General features: G+C 53.3%; 1 protein-coding gene across 3 annotated transcripts in view; it reads left to right on the top strand.

Moving 5' to 3' along the window:
* JADE2 (jade family PHD finger 2) overlaps positions 1 to 15,471 on the top strand; it is a 49,579-nt gene that overhangs the window by 1,426 nt on the left and 32,682 nt on the right. For all 3 annotated transcript variants that reach the window (XM_015563561.1, XM_015563559.1, XM_015563565.1), the window contains exons 2-3: positions 6,979 to 7,036; positions 8,936 to 9,024. In XM_015563561.1, the coding sequence (XP_015419047.1) occupies positions 6,979 to 7,036; positions 8,936 to 9,024 (147 nt within the window). The remainder of the gene's footprint in view (positions 1 to 6,978; positions 7,037 to 8,935; positions 9,025 to 15,471) is intronic.

Genomic DNA, 15,471 nt, shown 5'->3' with positions numbered 1-15,471 from the left:
GCCGGCGCGCCTCCAGCCTGCGGTCCCGCGAACTGCCTCCAGGGGCGGACTGGAGGCGCGTGCCATCCCTACCCCCACCCCCAACCTCCTAAGACTCTGCCACCCGCCAGGGCACTTGACTTTTTATATTTTTCTTACTATCTTCGCCGCAAGTTTCATACCCAGGGCTGGTGGGAGCGGGAAGAGCCATGTTTCCCTTTGCCCAGTGCCAAGGGCACACTGCAGCCCTCTGGTCTCTGCAGATTTCCAAACCTTGCCCCTGCACTTAGCACCCCCCTCCCCCCTCCCCCTGCTCATCTGCAGGATTCTGAGACAAAGTTTCACCCGCAGGCTGAGTTTGCAGGGGATCATCAGGGGGCATCATGTTTGCACTCAGCATTGCCAAAGGGATGGGGAGGGGCTGAGTGGCAAGCCTGACCTGCCACCTCACCTTTGTTGATAAGGGGAGGAGCCCTGCGCTTTGAGCCCAGGCAAGCTGTCAGGAGGTCCCCTTACCGGTTCTGTTTGCAAACTGATTCCTGGGCCCTGGTGGTGGTAGGGCCACCTGCCCCCTCCTCCCAGGGTGGCATTAACTCCCTTCACTGGTAAAATTCCCAGTAGGACATTTGGCAAATGGACCGGCCTGGGAACTGCCAACCAGGCCTGGCCCTGTTTCCTGGGTTCCCAGGGTGCTGGCTTCTCCCCTACCCTACTTCCTTGCTCACCTTAGGGCCCCAAGTGAAGTACCGTCCCTTCTGTCCCATCTTCCTGGGACAGGTTGGGACTGGCGGAGCCATCTAACAAGCAGAGGAGGAAAATAACAACAGAATAACTGTAAGGGGAAGGAATGAGTAATAAAGCCGACCCAGGCAGGGAGGAGGGCTTTCATGTTTAAGAGTTGCTATTTGCTTTTTAGGTCACAGGCTGCAAAAACAGGCTTTGATCCGAAGTGGGCGAATAATTTATTGAGAAAGTTTGCATGGTAGAAAAAAAGAATGTTTGTTTGATCTGGAGCCCTCTCAGTTGTCCCAAGTGCTGTTGGCTGTTGTTTAGAGTGGAAAAGCATTTGGTTCCACAGCAAATGCCTCACAGAGGGAAGTCTTTGCCCCAGGCAGCAGGACTTGCAGTGAATGTTGGATTTGAAGCTCTTTGGCCAAGGGTCTCCCCAGCACTTTTGGAGATGAAGTGTTTAAGGATAAAGTTGTTTGGGCTTGACATGCAGCAAATATTTCCCATCCAACATGCTTTTCCTTTCCCTAAGTTGCCTGGCTAAATAGCCACTAATACTAATCTAAAACGCTCTCATAACTCTCCACTTAGCTTTCACTGGCAGGTGAAGTGGGACTGCCGGTCCCCAGCCCCAGGTGCACCCCAGAGTCAAGGTTAGGCATTTGACTTCCTTGTCCTTGAAGTAGGAGGCAGGATGTCCTGGCTAACTGGTGTACCTGTTAACAGGGAGGTAGTTGTCTTATGCCCAAGACTCAGGTCAAAGGCTTCCCGTCCAAATTCTTCATAGTTCATCCAGCAGGCTCTTTGTGGGCCTCAAAATTCTCTAAGGGAAGACCAGGTCAGAGTTGTGAGGAGGGGAGTACCTCTGGCTTTCTCTGCCCTCCTAGGGCCCTTACCATGTGGCTCAAAGTTTAGGAACCCAGGAAGGTGCCCATAGGAATCTGGAGGACCCCAGCCACACTCAGGAGTGGTAGGCCTGTGTCCTGTAGCCCAGTGGGATGGGGTATACCATCTGGAATCAGAAAGTTTCTGTGACTCAGTTCCTTCATCTACCAATAGGGTTAATAATAGTACCTATCTCATGGTGGGTACGTAGATTAAGAAATATTGCATAGAGAAGACTAAACCCAAAGCCAGGCATGTGGTAAACACTTGATTAGTATTAGTTACTCTTACTATTATTATTAATAACCTAGACAGGGTCCAAATGCAGCTTTGACCTTTGATCTCTCCCCTTTAGGGTAGGCTGAAGAGCCAACTCCCTTCTCTGAAGAAGGGATCAGAAGGATCCTGCAGTTGCCAATGGGCAACCATCTGTGGGAGCAAGTGGACTGAGCTTTGCCCTCTCTGAGGTGGAGAGTAGGGTGAGAGGTGCTGAAGGACAAATAGACAAAGCCCCTTTCATTCTCCCAGGATCCCCTTGGTATGTGCCCAGAACTGGGTCTGGAGGGTGGGTGTGGGCAGCATGTTCTAGGGGAGCTGGGTGCACTCTGGGACACATGGAATTGCAGGTGGGCACTGATGGGTGTCGAAGGAGAGTCCAGGCTTCCCTGTGCTTGGAGAAGCAAGTTTGAGGATCTGTGTGCACAAAATCATTTTTGTAACGGCAATAGAGTGGGGCTCTGACCCCCGTTTAAAGCCATTTAAGAGTATGCAATTCTTGTTTTCTGAATGTCTGGCCTTCCCGACACAAGGAGGCTCTGAGGACAGGTTTTCCAGCCGAAATATCATTAAATTGTATTAGCATCTTATTACACACACGCCTTAGTGGTCTGCCTCAGACAGGGAGAGTTTTTGTTTCTCTTTGAGAGATTGTGTCTGGAATGGTAAATTGCCTGCTTGAACGCCTCCCCCGCTCCCCTTTTTTAAGGAGGAAGACGAAATCCTGCTGTGTGTGGTGGCTGTCAGGGCAGGCCTGGTGGCCCCGAGAGGGGAGGCTGGAGGCCAGGTTGGGGTGTTTTAACTGCCCAGGGAGCGGCTGCAGTAGCCGCCTGAAAGGCCCACTGTTCCAGGGTCAGCTGGAAGGGCGTTAATGGAAGCCCAGGGTGTTTATTTGAGTTTATTTGCAGAGAAGTCTTTAAAGGGGGCTGGCACTGGGCATTGATGTTTCAAGTCCAGACCCAAGGCCCCCACTAAGACCAGTGACTAGTGCTGCCAAGAAAACATCTGCCACCAAATTGCTGCCCTATTACTAAGTTGACATTGATCATTAGCCAGGAGCCCAGCCAAATAAAGAGTCCTGGAAAACGTGTGAGGCTAAGATGGGGAAGAGGGCTGTGAAAACAGGACGAATCTTGGGCTGGGGTGTTTGCTCCTGCAAGCGACAGGCAGGCCCACCGGGCCGGACGGTCCCCACACTTCCAGAGGGAGGGGACATGAACACACTCAGCACTCTGCATGTATCGAGCCCCTCTTCTGTGCTGAATGCTATGCACGGAGGGCATGGGGGCCCAGCAGGGATCCGGACAGGCTTACGTTCATGGAACATATATTCTGGAGGAGAAGGATGTTGGACAAGTAGATTGGCAAACACAAATTATGATGGATGCTCTGAAGACGCTAAATAACAGGATGGTACGCTTTCTTTAGATAAGGCACCCTGCATATGTGACATTTAAGCTGAAACTTGAAAAATGAAAAGTCAGACATGCATAGGCTGCATAGACCATTACAAGGCAGAGGGTACAGGCTGTGTACAGGTCTCAAAGCCTGGGCTGTCAGGCTTGCTTCAGGGAATGAAAGGAGGCCGGTGTGGCTGGAAAATGGTGGAGCAGGGCTAGTGGTCGATAGGAACTTGTTGAGTTAGGCAGATCATGTGGGGTCTTGTGGTGAGGAGCTTGAGTTTTATCCTTTGGTCAGTAGGAAGCCTTTGAAAGGTTTTAAATAGGAACATTTAAAATGTATACATTATAATTTATTTTATTTTAAAATTTTATTGATTTTAGAGGAATGGAGAGGGAGAGAGAGCGAGAAACATCGATCAGGTTGCCTGCTGTATGCACCCTAACTGGTAATCAAACCAGGAACCTGGGTATGTGCCCTGACTGGCATTCGAACCGGCAGCCTGTCGGTGCACAGGATGATGCCCACCAACCAACTGAGTCACACTGCCAGGGCCCGGTTTATACTTTTTAAAGGTCGTTCTGGCTACTGTGTGGATCCCGGATTATGAGGGAGCAGTAGTAGAAGCTGGGAGATAAATGAGGAGTCCAGGCAAAAGATGAGATGGCTTGGACCTGTTTGGTAGCAGTAGACATGGGGGAAAGGTGGGGGGATTCATGGTGTGTTCTGGAGGGAGAGCCCACTTGCCGCGGTTGCTGAGAGGCTGTGGGCTGCTGCTTCACTGAGGCGACCCTGTGACACCCACACTCACAAAGGCGAGCTTCCTGTCTGTGTCTCCATGCTGGGGGCAGTGTGGGAGGTGCAAATGGGAGGAAAAATGACCCTTTCATTCCTACAGTCTCCTTTGTAGGTGGGGTTTCAGGGGTACTTCTGTCTCCAAAAGAAAGTGCCTTGTGACCCTGAGGTACTTTCTCCCAGAGCAGACCTTGCTTTGGGAGACACTGGAGGGGCCAGTGGAGAGGGAAAACCCAGAGGCCAAGATCAAATCTCAGCACCCCCAAACCCCACCTGCATTTGCAGCTTAGACTTCAACTTTGGTGAAGGAGTCTTCCCTGTACCCCTTGCTGGGGTGGAGAGGGGGGTCAGGGGGCAAGGGGCTGTCCCACAGGGGAGCCCAGGCCTCACTGGGGCTTCATTAGCCACTGGCAGTGGAGGCTCACCTGAGGCAGGGAGGCCTTTGCAACAGACATGGTTCAAAGGAAGGACGCTTCACTTACAAACAGTGACTATCCTCTGAAGCCTAGTTATTATTTCAATTAAACCACCACAAAATCTGCACCCTTAATAACACCCTGCCCAGGAGGACTCCGGGATGTTTCACTGAGGGCAGGTTGGACAGGGACCTGGGTGAGGGCGGGGTGCCAGTCCGCATCCTGGCAGGTCCTGGGCAGCAGGGAACGGCATTCCGAGAAGGGTGTCGGCAGTTGGGTCCTGTCACAGAGGACCTTCCTTATTGTACAGGGTCACCGCTCCCTCGGAGGACCGCGTCAGGTGGGCACTGGTAGGAGGGTTCTCCACCTGGCCCAAGGCTGCATGGTATTAATAACTAGCATCTATGTGGAGAGCCAAGGGCTTTATGCTGCTCTCATTTCTTCTCACCAGCTGATTCTGGCCCACAGATGTATTTAGTTTGGCCTCCTGAAAGTGTTTTTAAAACCCTAAATCAGCTGCCAACATTTTAAGTTCAGGAGATTTATGTAAAAATGCAGACCCAGTTGTCTTTCCCCTGGTCCCTGGTCTAGTGGGGCCTGTGGCTTTTATGCTATGGGAGAGCCTGGCTTGGACGTGACCTCTTTGCTAGAAATGAAGAGAAATGCAATTCCTGGACAGCGCATTGCAGGGGAAATAGGTGGATGCAATTCTAGCACCTCCCTTTGACTTCTACCCGCCTGTGATACGGCTGGGTTAGCAAGATGTAGGTTAGAGGTCTTCGTTTAAAGTCACCCTCAGACCCCAGAGGACAGCGAGGATGGGTGGCTGCAGGTGGTAGAGCATTATTGCACTAGGCTGCACAGAGGCAGAGACATCTAAAGATTGTTCATGGTCTCCTGAATCAGACAGATTTCTTAAAGCACTGCAATCCAGGGCAAACCACTTAACCTCTTGGCTTTGTCTTCTTCATCTGCAAAAGGGAAGCAGCTGTCTTGCCCACCTGTCCCAAAGGTCTGTTCTGAGGGCTTAGGAAGGCCCCTGTGTACCATGGTGTCCCCCTTCCCGACTGCAATGAGTTCCCACCTTCCTGCCAGCCATGCACCTCATACCACCAGGCATCCCTCCATCCCTCCACACCCTCTGCAGAGCACTTGTCCACGCCTTCAGAGCTGGGCAATAAGCAGCCCCAGTGAACCTTCCTGTCTTCCTGAGTTTGCTGTTGGGGGACAGGGGGGTAGAGAGAAGCTCCTGGTTCTGGTCAAGCTCCAGGCAGGCGGGTCCTCCTGGTCAGCTCAGAGGTCTGGGTAATCACCCCTGCCTGATGCTCCCTGGTCCCTGCAGGCCACCGGAGGAGGGGGGACCCCAGGCCTGGCAAAAGCGGATTTGGGTGGTGGCAGATAGTAGATAGGATCATAGGCGGGGTCGGGAGCCTGGCTGGCCTGCAGCTGGGCTGGGCAGTGGGGCTCTTCCCTGCTGACACTGGCTCCTTGCCCTTTGCTGTGGGCAGTGAGGCAGCCCAGGTTCCAGACTCACAGGAACAGGAAGATGGTGGAAAGTGCTCTGGGCCTTGAGCCCCAGATCTGTTCTCACATTAGCACTCGGCCACTAACTAGCTGAGACCCAGCGCAGGTTAACAAGCCCTGGGTGTGCTCCCCTCCAAGGGGACAGGAGCAGGCTCTGCCACCCAGGACTCTGTAGGATTAGAGGAAATAAGTGGGTGGGAAAGCACTTCCAACAGGCAGGCCCTGAGGAGGGCACAAAGGCGGCTCAGTGTGGGCTCAGGGATCAGCCCACAGGCATTCAAATCCCAGTTCAGACAGTTACTAGCAGGACAAGGCACTGAGCCTCCCCAGTAACTGAAGCAAATAGCTCAGAGCTCACCGGGTTGTTAGGAACTGGAGATGGCTGAGATAGTGTGGGTAGAGGAATGAGTGCAGCATGGGAGAGCTGCCCTTCTCACCTTGAAGTTAGGTACTGTAGCCAAGATAAAGTTGGTTTGTACTTTTATCAGGAGAAGGACAGTGGGGGAGGGAGGGAGCCCAGCCCAGGACCAGTCACGCTGGTCCTGGTGTGTCTCAGGGACCCAGTTTGGAGCCTCCCTGTACTCACCCCCTTTTCCACACTCCTGGCCGCCCCTCTCAGGATGTGTCCTCAGTGCAGGCAGGACTGGCTTGTCCTTAAACTCAGATAGGATGGACCTACTGCCTTCCCTTCTCCGCACCCGGTGAGGCACCAGTTGCAACTTTTACTTGGGAGTGGATTGATTTTCTGGTGACCCTGAGTTTCCTGGGCAGGTCCTCTAAACGTAGACTCCTGCTCCTCTGAGACTCTGGGCTCAGGAGATGGAGATGCAGCCTCCTCTCCCCTCCCTCATCCCACCCAGGGTGGGTGGGGTGGAGTGGGGCTGGCTGGGAGGGAGGCTACTGGTGATTTTCTGGGGGATTGAGGGTTTCCTGGGCTGCTTGTGTGTATAATGGGGCCTGCCTTTTGTTGCAGATGGAAGAGAAGAGGCGAAAATACTCCATCAGCAGCGACAACTCTGACACCACTGACAGTAAGGCCTTCCTTTTGGGGCTCCTCCAGGGAAAGCATGTGAATAATTTCCAGGCCCACAGATGGGGAGCGTCTGCCCGTGGTCTCAGTGCTGGGGAAGGCATAAATGAGAGCAGGTCCCTCTGCTCCTGAGAAAGTCCTCACACGAAGGCCTTACTGTCTTCTTCACTCCCCCCCAAACCTCCTCTTTACCCTCTAAGTCTCAGCCCCACCTGCTTTGCTCTGTTTGGAACAGATCTGCTCCCCTCTGGGCCTTTGGATATGTAACTCCTGGCTACTAGGAGTACATCCCTATCCCTGTGGCACTCCTGTTGAGTCAGGGCACTATAGGAGGTCTCTACACAACCCATAGAAAATCTGTCACTGCAGTAATTACCTGATAAGTATTACTACTAACCACTGGCAAGCTCCCTGATAAGAGAGGTCACTGTCTTATCCCCAGCTAGGTAGGTGCTCAGTAAATGTTTGCTGAAGAAATGAATGAAGCAGTCTGACCTTCATGGGATCTGAGAGGTAGACTAGTGTATGGCCTGGGGTGTCATTTGGATGTCGGGATGGGGGGATGTTGTCAAGGAGAAAGTAGGGAGCCTCTTCTGAAATTTGGGGGAGGTATGTGTAAGGTGAGAGCTTTTCTCTAGTAGTAGAAGGCAGCTCTTCCTAGCTGCCCAGGAGCCTGGGCCTGCATGAGCTGGTTCAAGTAAGGAGTTGCATTCTGCCCTGTAGGAAAGACACACTGCCAGGGGCTCCCACACAGTGGTGTTACTGGTGGAAGCCCAGGCTGAGAAAGAGGCTGCCTTGCCAGGGAGGCTGGGCCTGGAGCCCTGCAGCTCTAGACCTCGGTTTGTTCACATAGGTGGTGAGCCTCTGAGATTCAGGAGATCTCCAAGGCCCCTTAGAGCTCCCGGAGTTTCATACCTTCCTCCAAGAGCCTGTGGCAGATGCAATCCCATGGTGGGTCTGGTCCCAGTCCCATCCCCCGCTCCAGGTCCCATTCATCACTGTCCTTTGGGGGTCTGTTGGTTCACCTGGGCTCTGGTGTCTAACTTGGCCAGCCCTTCCTCCCTGTGGCAGGAGATCACAGCGACTGGCCCTCTGTGGCTGCAACCACACTGCCTGTGGCCTGGCTCAGTAGAGCCAAGAAGGACCACAGCCTCTACTTCTAACTTTATTGCATGCAAAGGAGCCTGTGAGGGCGGAGCACCTGCAGGGGGTGGGCTTCTGGGCAGCTGAGCCCTGTAGCTGCCTGGGAGTTGGGCCAGGCTGGTGCATATTCCTTTGCCAGCCGCTCCTTTGACCCGTAGGGATAGAGGCCACAGCCCTGTAGTCCAGCAAGGGCCTTCGCCCCTCATAATAGTAGCTAATGTTTATTGAGAAGACTACAGGCATGATATCATCTCATTCTCACAACAGTCCTTTGAAGACAGTTAGTTAGCCTCTTGCCCCCATTTTATAGAAGAGCAAACTAAGGCTCAGAGAAACTTATTTATTTGCCCAGGGCGACAAGCTAGTAAGTGGCTGAGTCAGGGCTCAAGCCTGGTCTGTGGGTCTACTTTAGGGCAGCACTATTCCCACTGCACTGCCCAGCCTCTGTCCTCCCAGTGGGCATCACACCAAGCAGGAAGCAGAGGACAAGAGAGTGCAAGGGACCTGTCGTGGGTCACATAGTAAGCTAATACTGAGTCCTGGTCACTGCCTTTTATTTCCCAAGCCCCTTCGGGTTGGTGGGTAGAAGGGGTTTCATGTCATCATTCATCATTGGAGAGGCCCAGAGCAGGGACAGTCTACCAGGTACTTACTGAAGTGTCCACCTCCTGAAGCTGGAGCTTCCCTTCTTCCTTGGGCGTGGGGGGTGGTGTTCCTGGCCTCCCAGGGCCCCTCATGGGCTGTGTTCTCTCTGCAGGCCACACTACATCTGCCTCAAGATGCTCCAAACTGCCCAGCAGCACCAAGTCGGGCTGGCCCCGGCAGAACGAAAAGAAGCCCTCAGAGGTGAGTAGTGGTCAGTGTCCTAAAGAAAGGCAAAGGGAAGATGGGAGGTCACAGGAGCAGAGGCCTGGGGCAGTGAGCTCTGCAGGTGTGTGGAAGAAGAGCACTTCTGGCGGAGAGCGTTCCTGGCAAAGGGCACAGGCACGACACGCAAGGCCCGTGTGGCTGAGTGAAATGAAGGCAGGGGGTGTAGGTTGTTGTAAAGATGTTTCTGTGGATCTGAAGATCTGAGTGAGAGAAGCCTTTCCAGGATCATAAGGAAGGTAATGGCAGTCTGATGTTTTAATGAAAGGTCCCACTGGCTGCCGTGAGGAGAAGGGGATACCGGGACACAGGTGGGACCAGGAAGGATTCTGATTCTTTTGCAGTTGACCAGGAGATAAACAATGCAGCTTAGAGCCAGGGGTTGGCAGTGGGGTAAGAAGCAGTGGTATTCAGGACACTTTGGAGGCGGAGCAAGGGTGACAGGATTGCTGGTGTAGGGGTGGAGGATGGGTCCCCAGTCATCCAGTTAAGTCATCTGCTCCTTATTATGCCCAGCTCACAGTGCCTGCATTTTAAGCCTTCCTTTGTTTGACCTGGGATGTTTCTTGTGGCAGGTAGAGGTATTTGGCTTCCGGAGCTGTGGAGAAAGGGGAGGGGGGCGCGGCAGTATTCAAAGCAGAAGAGGCCCCAGGCACAGATGAGGCTCCAGAGCACTGATTCTCGGAGAAGGTGGAGGGTCTGTGGGAGGGTTGAATAAGGCCCTTAAGAGAGGCACTGCTCTGCAGCCTTCCGAGTAGCTGGGCACTTTAGAGTGCTGGACACTTCATTTTTTTAATCCTTAAAAGTAGCCCAGAGCCCAGCCGGTGTGGCTCAGTGTTAAGTGTTGAGCCATGAGCCAGGAGGTCATGATTTGATTCCTGGTCAGGGGTTCAATTGCTGGTCAGGGCACATGCCTGTGTTGCAGGCTTGATTCCCAGTCGGGGGAATGCAGGAGGCAACTGATCAATGATGCCTTTCATCATTGATGTTTCTGTCTTTCTCTCTCCCTCTCCCTTCCTCTGAAATCAATAAAAAAAATATATTTTTTTAAGTTAAAAAGTTTTTTTTAAGTCGTCCAGAGTTCTCAGTCCTGTAATAAGGAAACTGAAGTTTCCAAAGTTATATGGCCAAGGCCTGAGGTTTGGGGGCCTAACAGTGCCCAGGGTGGGAAGGCAAGGCCCCGAGTTCTGGGTGTGAGCCCTTGACTTGGGGCTGGGGGAAGTGTCTGTTCTGAGCCTGTGGCCTCCTCTCCCCTTTCACCCCTGGAGCGATCTCAGCTCAGCTGTCATTAGCCAGCCCCTAGGGGGGTCTTCCGCAGAGCCTTGCATTTGAAAAAGGACTCCCCGCCTCCTCCTGGAGCTGGCTGACCCTAACACTCTCCCTTTGTGGGGAGTGGGGAGCCTTTGAGACCTGATGCCTCCCACCCCCACCCCCCACCGATTGTCCTTCCTTGGCCCCATGAAGGAGGGGTGGAGCTGGAAGGAGATGCTTTCAGGAATGCGGGGGGAGGGCGGGGAAGGGGGGCCTGGACCGAGTCGGCTTGGGAAGATTCTGTTCTTGAGGCTGGTAGCGCCCGCCTGGACTAGCCCTGCCCAGTGGGTGCCCTGGGAAGTGGGAGGCAGAGTGCGAGAGCCCTGGAACCCCTGGGACCACTCCTCAACTCCCCTGTCCCCCTCTCCCTTCTCACCCCCATCTTGATACCTGCAAGGGCTCCCCAATTGTTATGATTGAATTAGTAAGACAATAGCCACCTTCACACATCTTGTGGGTCCTGGGAAGCAGCAATTGTCAAGCCCCGTTGGAGCAGAGGAGCCTGCGGCTTTGGAGAAAGGTGGACAAGTTCAGGGGAGCTCCTAGAGCTGCGTGCTCCCTCCTCCCCGCCAGCACCCGTAGGAGGAGGGGCCGGCTCTCAGGGCAGAGATCCCAGGGCCTGGGCTGCCATGACACCCAGGATAGGCTGGTGGCTGGGAGGAAACAGGTGTCCGCGAAGACCGAGGAGAAAATGATTTGCATGGGGCTGAAAATTCCCCTGCTTCTTGGGTTTTCCAGCTCAGAGCCTTTGAACCTCTCCCCACCCCCTGCAAAAAAAAAAAAAAAAAAAAAATAGAGGCAAGTCATTGTAAGGGTGTTAGTGCCCGACCCTGATGGGGACTGGCTACACGTGGCTCTGGGTTCGAGCACAGGAGCCTCCCAGGGGGCTGTGCAGCCTGAAGGAGACACCCGACCTCAAGTCCTGGGCTCCAGGAGAGCTGAGGAAGTCTTCCCCGCCTTGAACTGTGGCCAAGGACAGCTCTTCCTCCCACAGCAGGCTGGAGAGCAGCCTGTGAGGTTTCCCTCGTCCCCTAAGTGAGGAGGCTGAGCCATAGCCACCATAAATTCCAAGCTATCTCGGGGCAGAAAGGAAACCGTCAATGAAAGCTTCCAAATTATTTGGCTCATGAGAAGGCAGAGATGAAAGCGAGGATTTGGCGGTACAGAACATTTGCACTAAGTCTCGCTGGGTGTTGCCTTCTCTTTCTGTGAATGGAGTGGAGAGGAGGGCCCTTCTCATCTGCTGGGCCTGGGGACCCGGGCTTTGGACCCCCTGGGGAGAGGGGATCTGGGAGCCCCATCTGCCCTGCCCCCCAGAGTAAGAAGCCTGTGGGGTGGTTGTCAGGCTGGTCACAGGGTCTGCTCCCAGTCTGGCCCGAGTTCCCAGCCAGAATGTTTGCAAGTTGATGTGTGTGGTGCAGGAGCCCCCTTGCTGGGGGCTCAGCGGTTCACTGATCCTCGCCTTATCTCTCAACATGGACAGTGATGGGGTGGGGTTTGGAGGACCATGAGTCCTTTTCCGAAGCAGCACCACTAGCCCATAGCGAAGCCAACAGCTGTGGGAAGGACTGGGGTTGTGTTCAGAGAACCGAGGGGCTGCCGCTCTGATGACCTGCCAAGGCCAGCCCTTCCCAAGTGCACCCTGAGGGTGCAAATCAAGGGATGCCCTCTACACCAGAGTGAGGTGCCCCAGGGCAGGAAAAGTGCTCAAGTCAGGACCCTGGACAGAGCCAAGGCCTTGAGGCCCAGATTCTCATCCACCCCTAACCAGTGGGTGGTCTTTCTCAGCCAAAGTGAAAGGGGAGGGCAGGCCTCGGTCCTGGGGTGGCCCCAGAATTCCCTTGGCAGTAGAGGGAAAAGTGGGCCGACCCCAAGGACACCGGGTGCTGCCTTCCTCTGCTCTGCTGCCTGAGGTATCCCAACAAAGCTGAGGTCTAGCGCTTGGGGCTTCAGTCAGCCAGGCCAGCCCTGAGGGAGGAGGAGGGGTTAGCCTGTCCTGGGAAGGTGGCATTAGTGCATAAATCTTGCTCAGGCCTTGAGTTTCTGGCTGACCTGTCTTACCAAAAGGCATCATCATTATTGGTGCTTAACACTTTGTGGGTCATACCTCTGTGAATCTGATGGAGATCACAGACCACCTCCTATCCTACCTCACCCCTAGGAATTGTGACTTAAATGGTCTGGAGTGGGGCATCAGGTACCTGTACTTTCTCACAGCCTGCCCCGCCCCCTGGAAGCCAGGGTTAAACACTACTGTCATAGCCCTTTCTCCCTAATATGCTAAGACAGGAGTTCCTGGCTTGGGCCTCCCTGGAAGATCCTGAGGTTGCAGAGGGGATGGGAGCCTGATTCAGTGACCTAAGAAAAGGCAGCAGGAGTGGGTGAGACTGTCACCCAGCTTACCCCCATCGCCCCAGCAGCAGCTAGGGGACCGGCAGGTTTTTGCTAAGCCTTCCACCCTGGCAGGGCAGCGTCTTCCTCAGGCTGGGCAGAGAGGCAGATGGGAGGGCAGGCCACCTGGTGGGGATTCCCCCAGTCAGGCTGTCTTGAAGTAGAAAGCTGCGTTTTTAGGAAGTCAGAGTCCCCAGAACTCAGCCAGTGGGCAGGGACACTGATTAAACTCAGCCAGCCCTGACCAGTTTGGCTCAGTGGATAGAGCGTCGGCCTGTGGACTGAAGGGTCCCGGGTTCGATTCCAGTCAAGGAATCGTACGTTGGTTGCAGGCACATCCCCAGTAGGAGGTGTGCAGGAGGCAGCTGATCGATGTTTCGCTCTCGTCGATGTTTCTAACTCTCTATCCCTCTCCCTTTCTCTCTGTAAAAAAATCAATAAAATATATTTTTAAAAAAATAAATAAACTCAGCCAGCACCTAATAGACCCTGCCCGGTGCTAGGGGGACAAAAGTTGCAGGCTCTGTCCCCAGGGAGCTTGTCCTCTGGCTGTCAGCAGGATGCAGGTGCTACACAGGAAAGTGTCTGTTACAAGAGGTGCAGCCAGCTTTGCCACTGAGGAACTCTGTGACCAGGGGCAAATGACTGCTTCTCTCTGAGCCTCAGAGTCGTCATCAGTCGAGCCCTACCCTGCACCCTGCCATGGAGGTTCTGTTCTGTAGATGCGACATCCTTTCCTGAGGCCTGTGGAGCCTGGAAGTGGGAGTGATCCCAGAGTGAGTGGACGTGACCCTGGCCTCCCTGGGACAGAAGCCTGGATGGTTCCAGAACAGGGTGGGTGGGAGTTGGGATTCAACCGTCAGCTCCTTGGTCGGCCCTGGCGACAGACTAGTATATCTCTACATGAGGGGATGGGGCCTGTTTACAGTTCCACAGAGGCCCTTTGTCAGTGCTCAGCCTCTTGCCCCTGGGGACAGGGCCTAGGAGGAAGAGGTGATCCTTATGGACAGCTTCTGCCCCCATTGCGGTGTCCCCAAGACCCAGTGTTGGTGAGAATTCAACAAGTGAAGAGAAAGGAGGCAGCTCATTGGCTTGGCCCATTGCTTTAAAAAATTAAACCCTTCTACCTTGGGTGAAGGCAGGGGTGGCCAGATTGTGTTGGGGTGCAAAACCTCAGGATCAGTACGATGCCTTCCTGGAGGAGCAGGGGTATTACCCAGATGTTTGACGTAACCTATTTTTAAATACCTTTAAAAATTGATTTTAGAGTGAGAGACAGAAACTTCGATAGAGAGAGACATTGATTCACTGTCTTTTGCACACCCCCTATTGGGGATCGAGCCCACAACCTGGGCATGTGTCTGACTAGGAATCGAACCATGACCTCCTTGTTCATGGGTTGATGCTCAACCACTGAGCCACACTGGCCGGGCAACACAATCTATTTTATGTTAAAACAATGATGACATATATTGTAGTAACATGCCCACAAACGTGAGAGGCAAAGCAGGAGAATCCTAAAGAGGGTTTTTGTGTTTGCCCCAGTGGTTTCGAGCCCTGTTCCTAGCCAGCAGCAGCTCCTCTGCTATCCTGGAGCAGGCGGCGAGTGAGAGGGGAGCCCTTCCACTGGGCTAAGCGCCTGCTTGCTGGGCCTCCCTCTGCCTTCCTCTGGGTCTCGTAGAGTCAGAAACAGTACTGCTCCCGCCAGCTGGAAAGGCCTCCTGGCCTCTGGGACTTGTCTTGCAAAAGAAATGTGTGTAATAAATTCTCTTTAAGAGCAGGAAGTGCTGTTATCCTTGTGAAAGAGAAAGAGATGTTGAGAGAGAGGGAGTGTGTATCTGTGTGTTTTAAGTGTGTGACCAATGTGGTAGCTTGAATGGGACTGGGTAGAGCCTTTCTCTGGTGTTTTATGCCTAATTTTAAGTATTTAACTCTGTGTGATACTTTTTATCAGCTCCCAGCTCAGGAAAGAGACTTCTTTTGAATTTTTATTTATTGATTGGAGAGGGAGGGGGGAGGAGGGAAGAGAGGAAGAGAGGGAAATATCAACTTGCTGTTCCACTTTTTAAAAAAAATATATGTTTTTGTTGACTTGAGAGAGAGGAAGTGAGAGGGAGAGAGAGAGAAAAACACTGATTGGCTGCCTCCTGCACAGCCCCTACTGGGGATCGAGTCCACAACCCGGGCATGTACCATGACTGGGAATCCAACTGGTGACCTCTCGGTGTACAGTAGGACGCTCAGCCAACTGAGCCATGCCAGCCAGGGCATGTTCCACTTATTTATACATTCATCCATTGCTGCTTTTATGTGCCCTGACCGGGGATTCATTCCATAACCTTGCTGTGTCAGGACGATGCTCCAGTCATTTGAGCTACCGGCCAGGGCAAAAAGAGATTTTTTTTTTAATTGATTTTTACAGAGAGGAAGGGAGAGGGATAGATAGTTAGAAACATCCATCAGCTGCCTCCTACACATGTCCTACTGGGGATGTGCCCGCAACCAAGGTACATGCCCATGACCGGAATCGAACCTGGGACCTTTCAGCCTTCAGACTCACGCTCTATCCACTGAGCCAAACAGGTGCTGGCAAGAGATTTTTTTAAAAGAAGAAATATCTGACTGGTTTGCTGATAGTATTGCAGTGGTTAAGAGACAATGCAGACCTCAAACAAGTGGTTTAACCGCTCTGAGTCTCAGTCTGCACATCTGTAGGATGGGGGT

Source organism: Myotis davidii, unplaced genomic scaffold (assembly GCF_000327345.1).
Source record: "Myotis davidii unplaced genomic scaffold, ASM32734v1 scaffold471, whole genome shotgun sequence".
Taxonomy (NCBI): domain Eukaryota; kingdom Metazoa; phylum Chordata; class Mammalia; order Chiroptera; family Vespertilionidae; genus Myotis; species Myotis davidii.
Note: the sequence above shows the minus strand (reverse complement) of the source record. Positions and strands in the feature narration are given on the sequence as shown.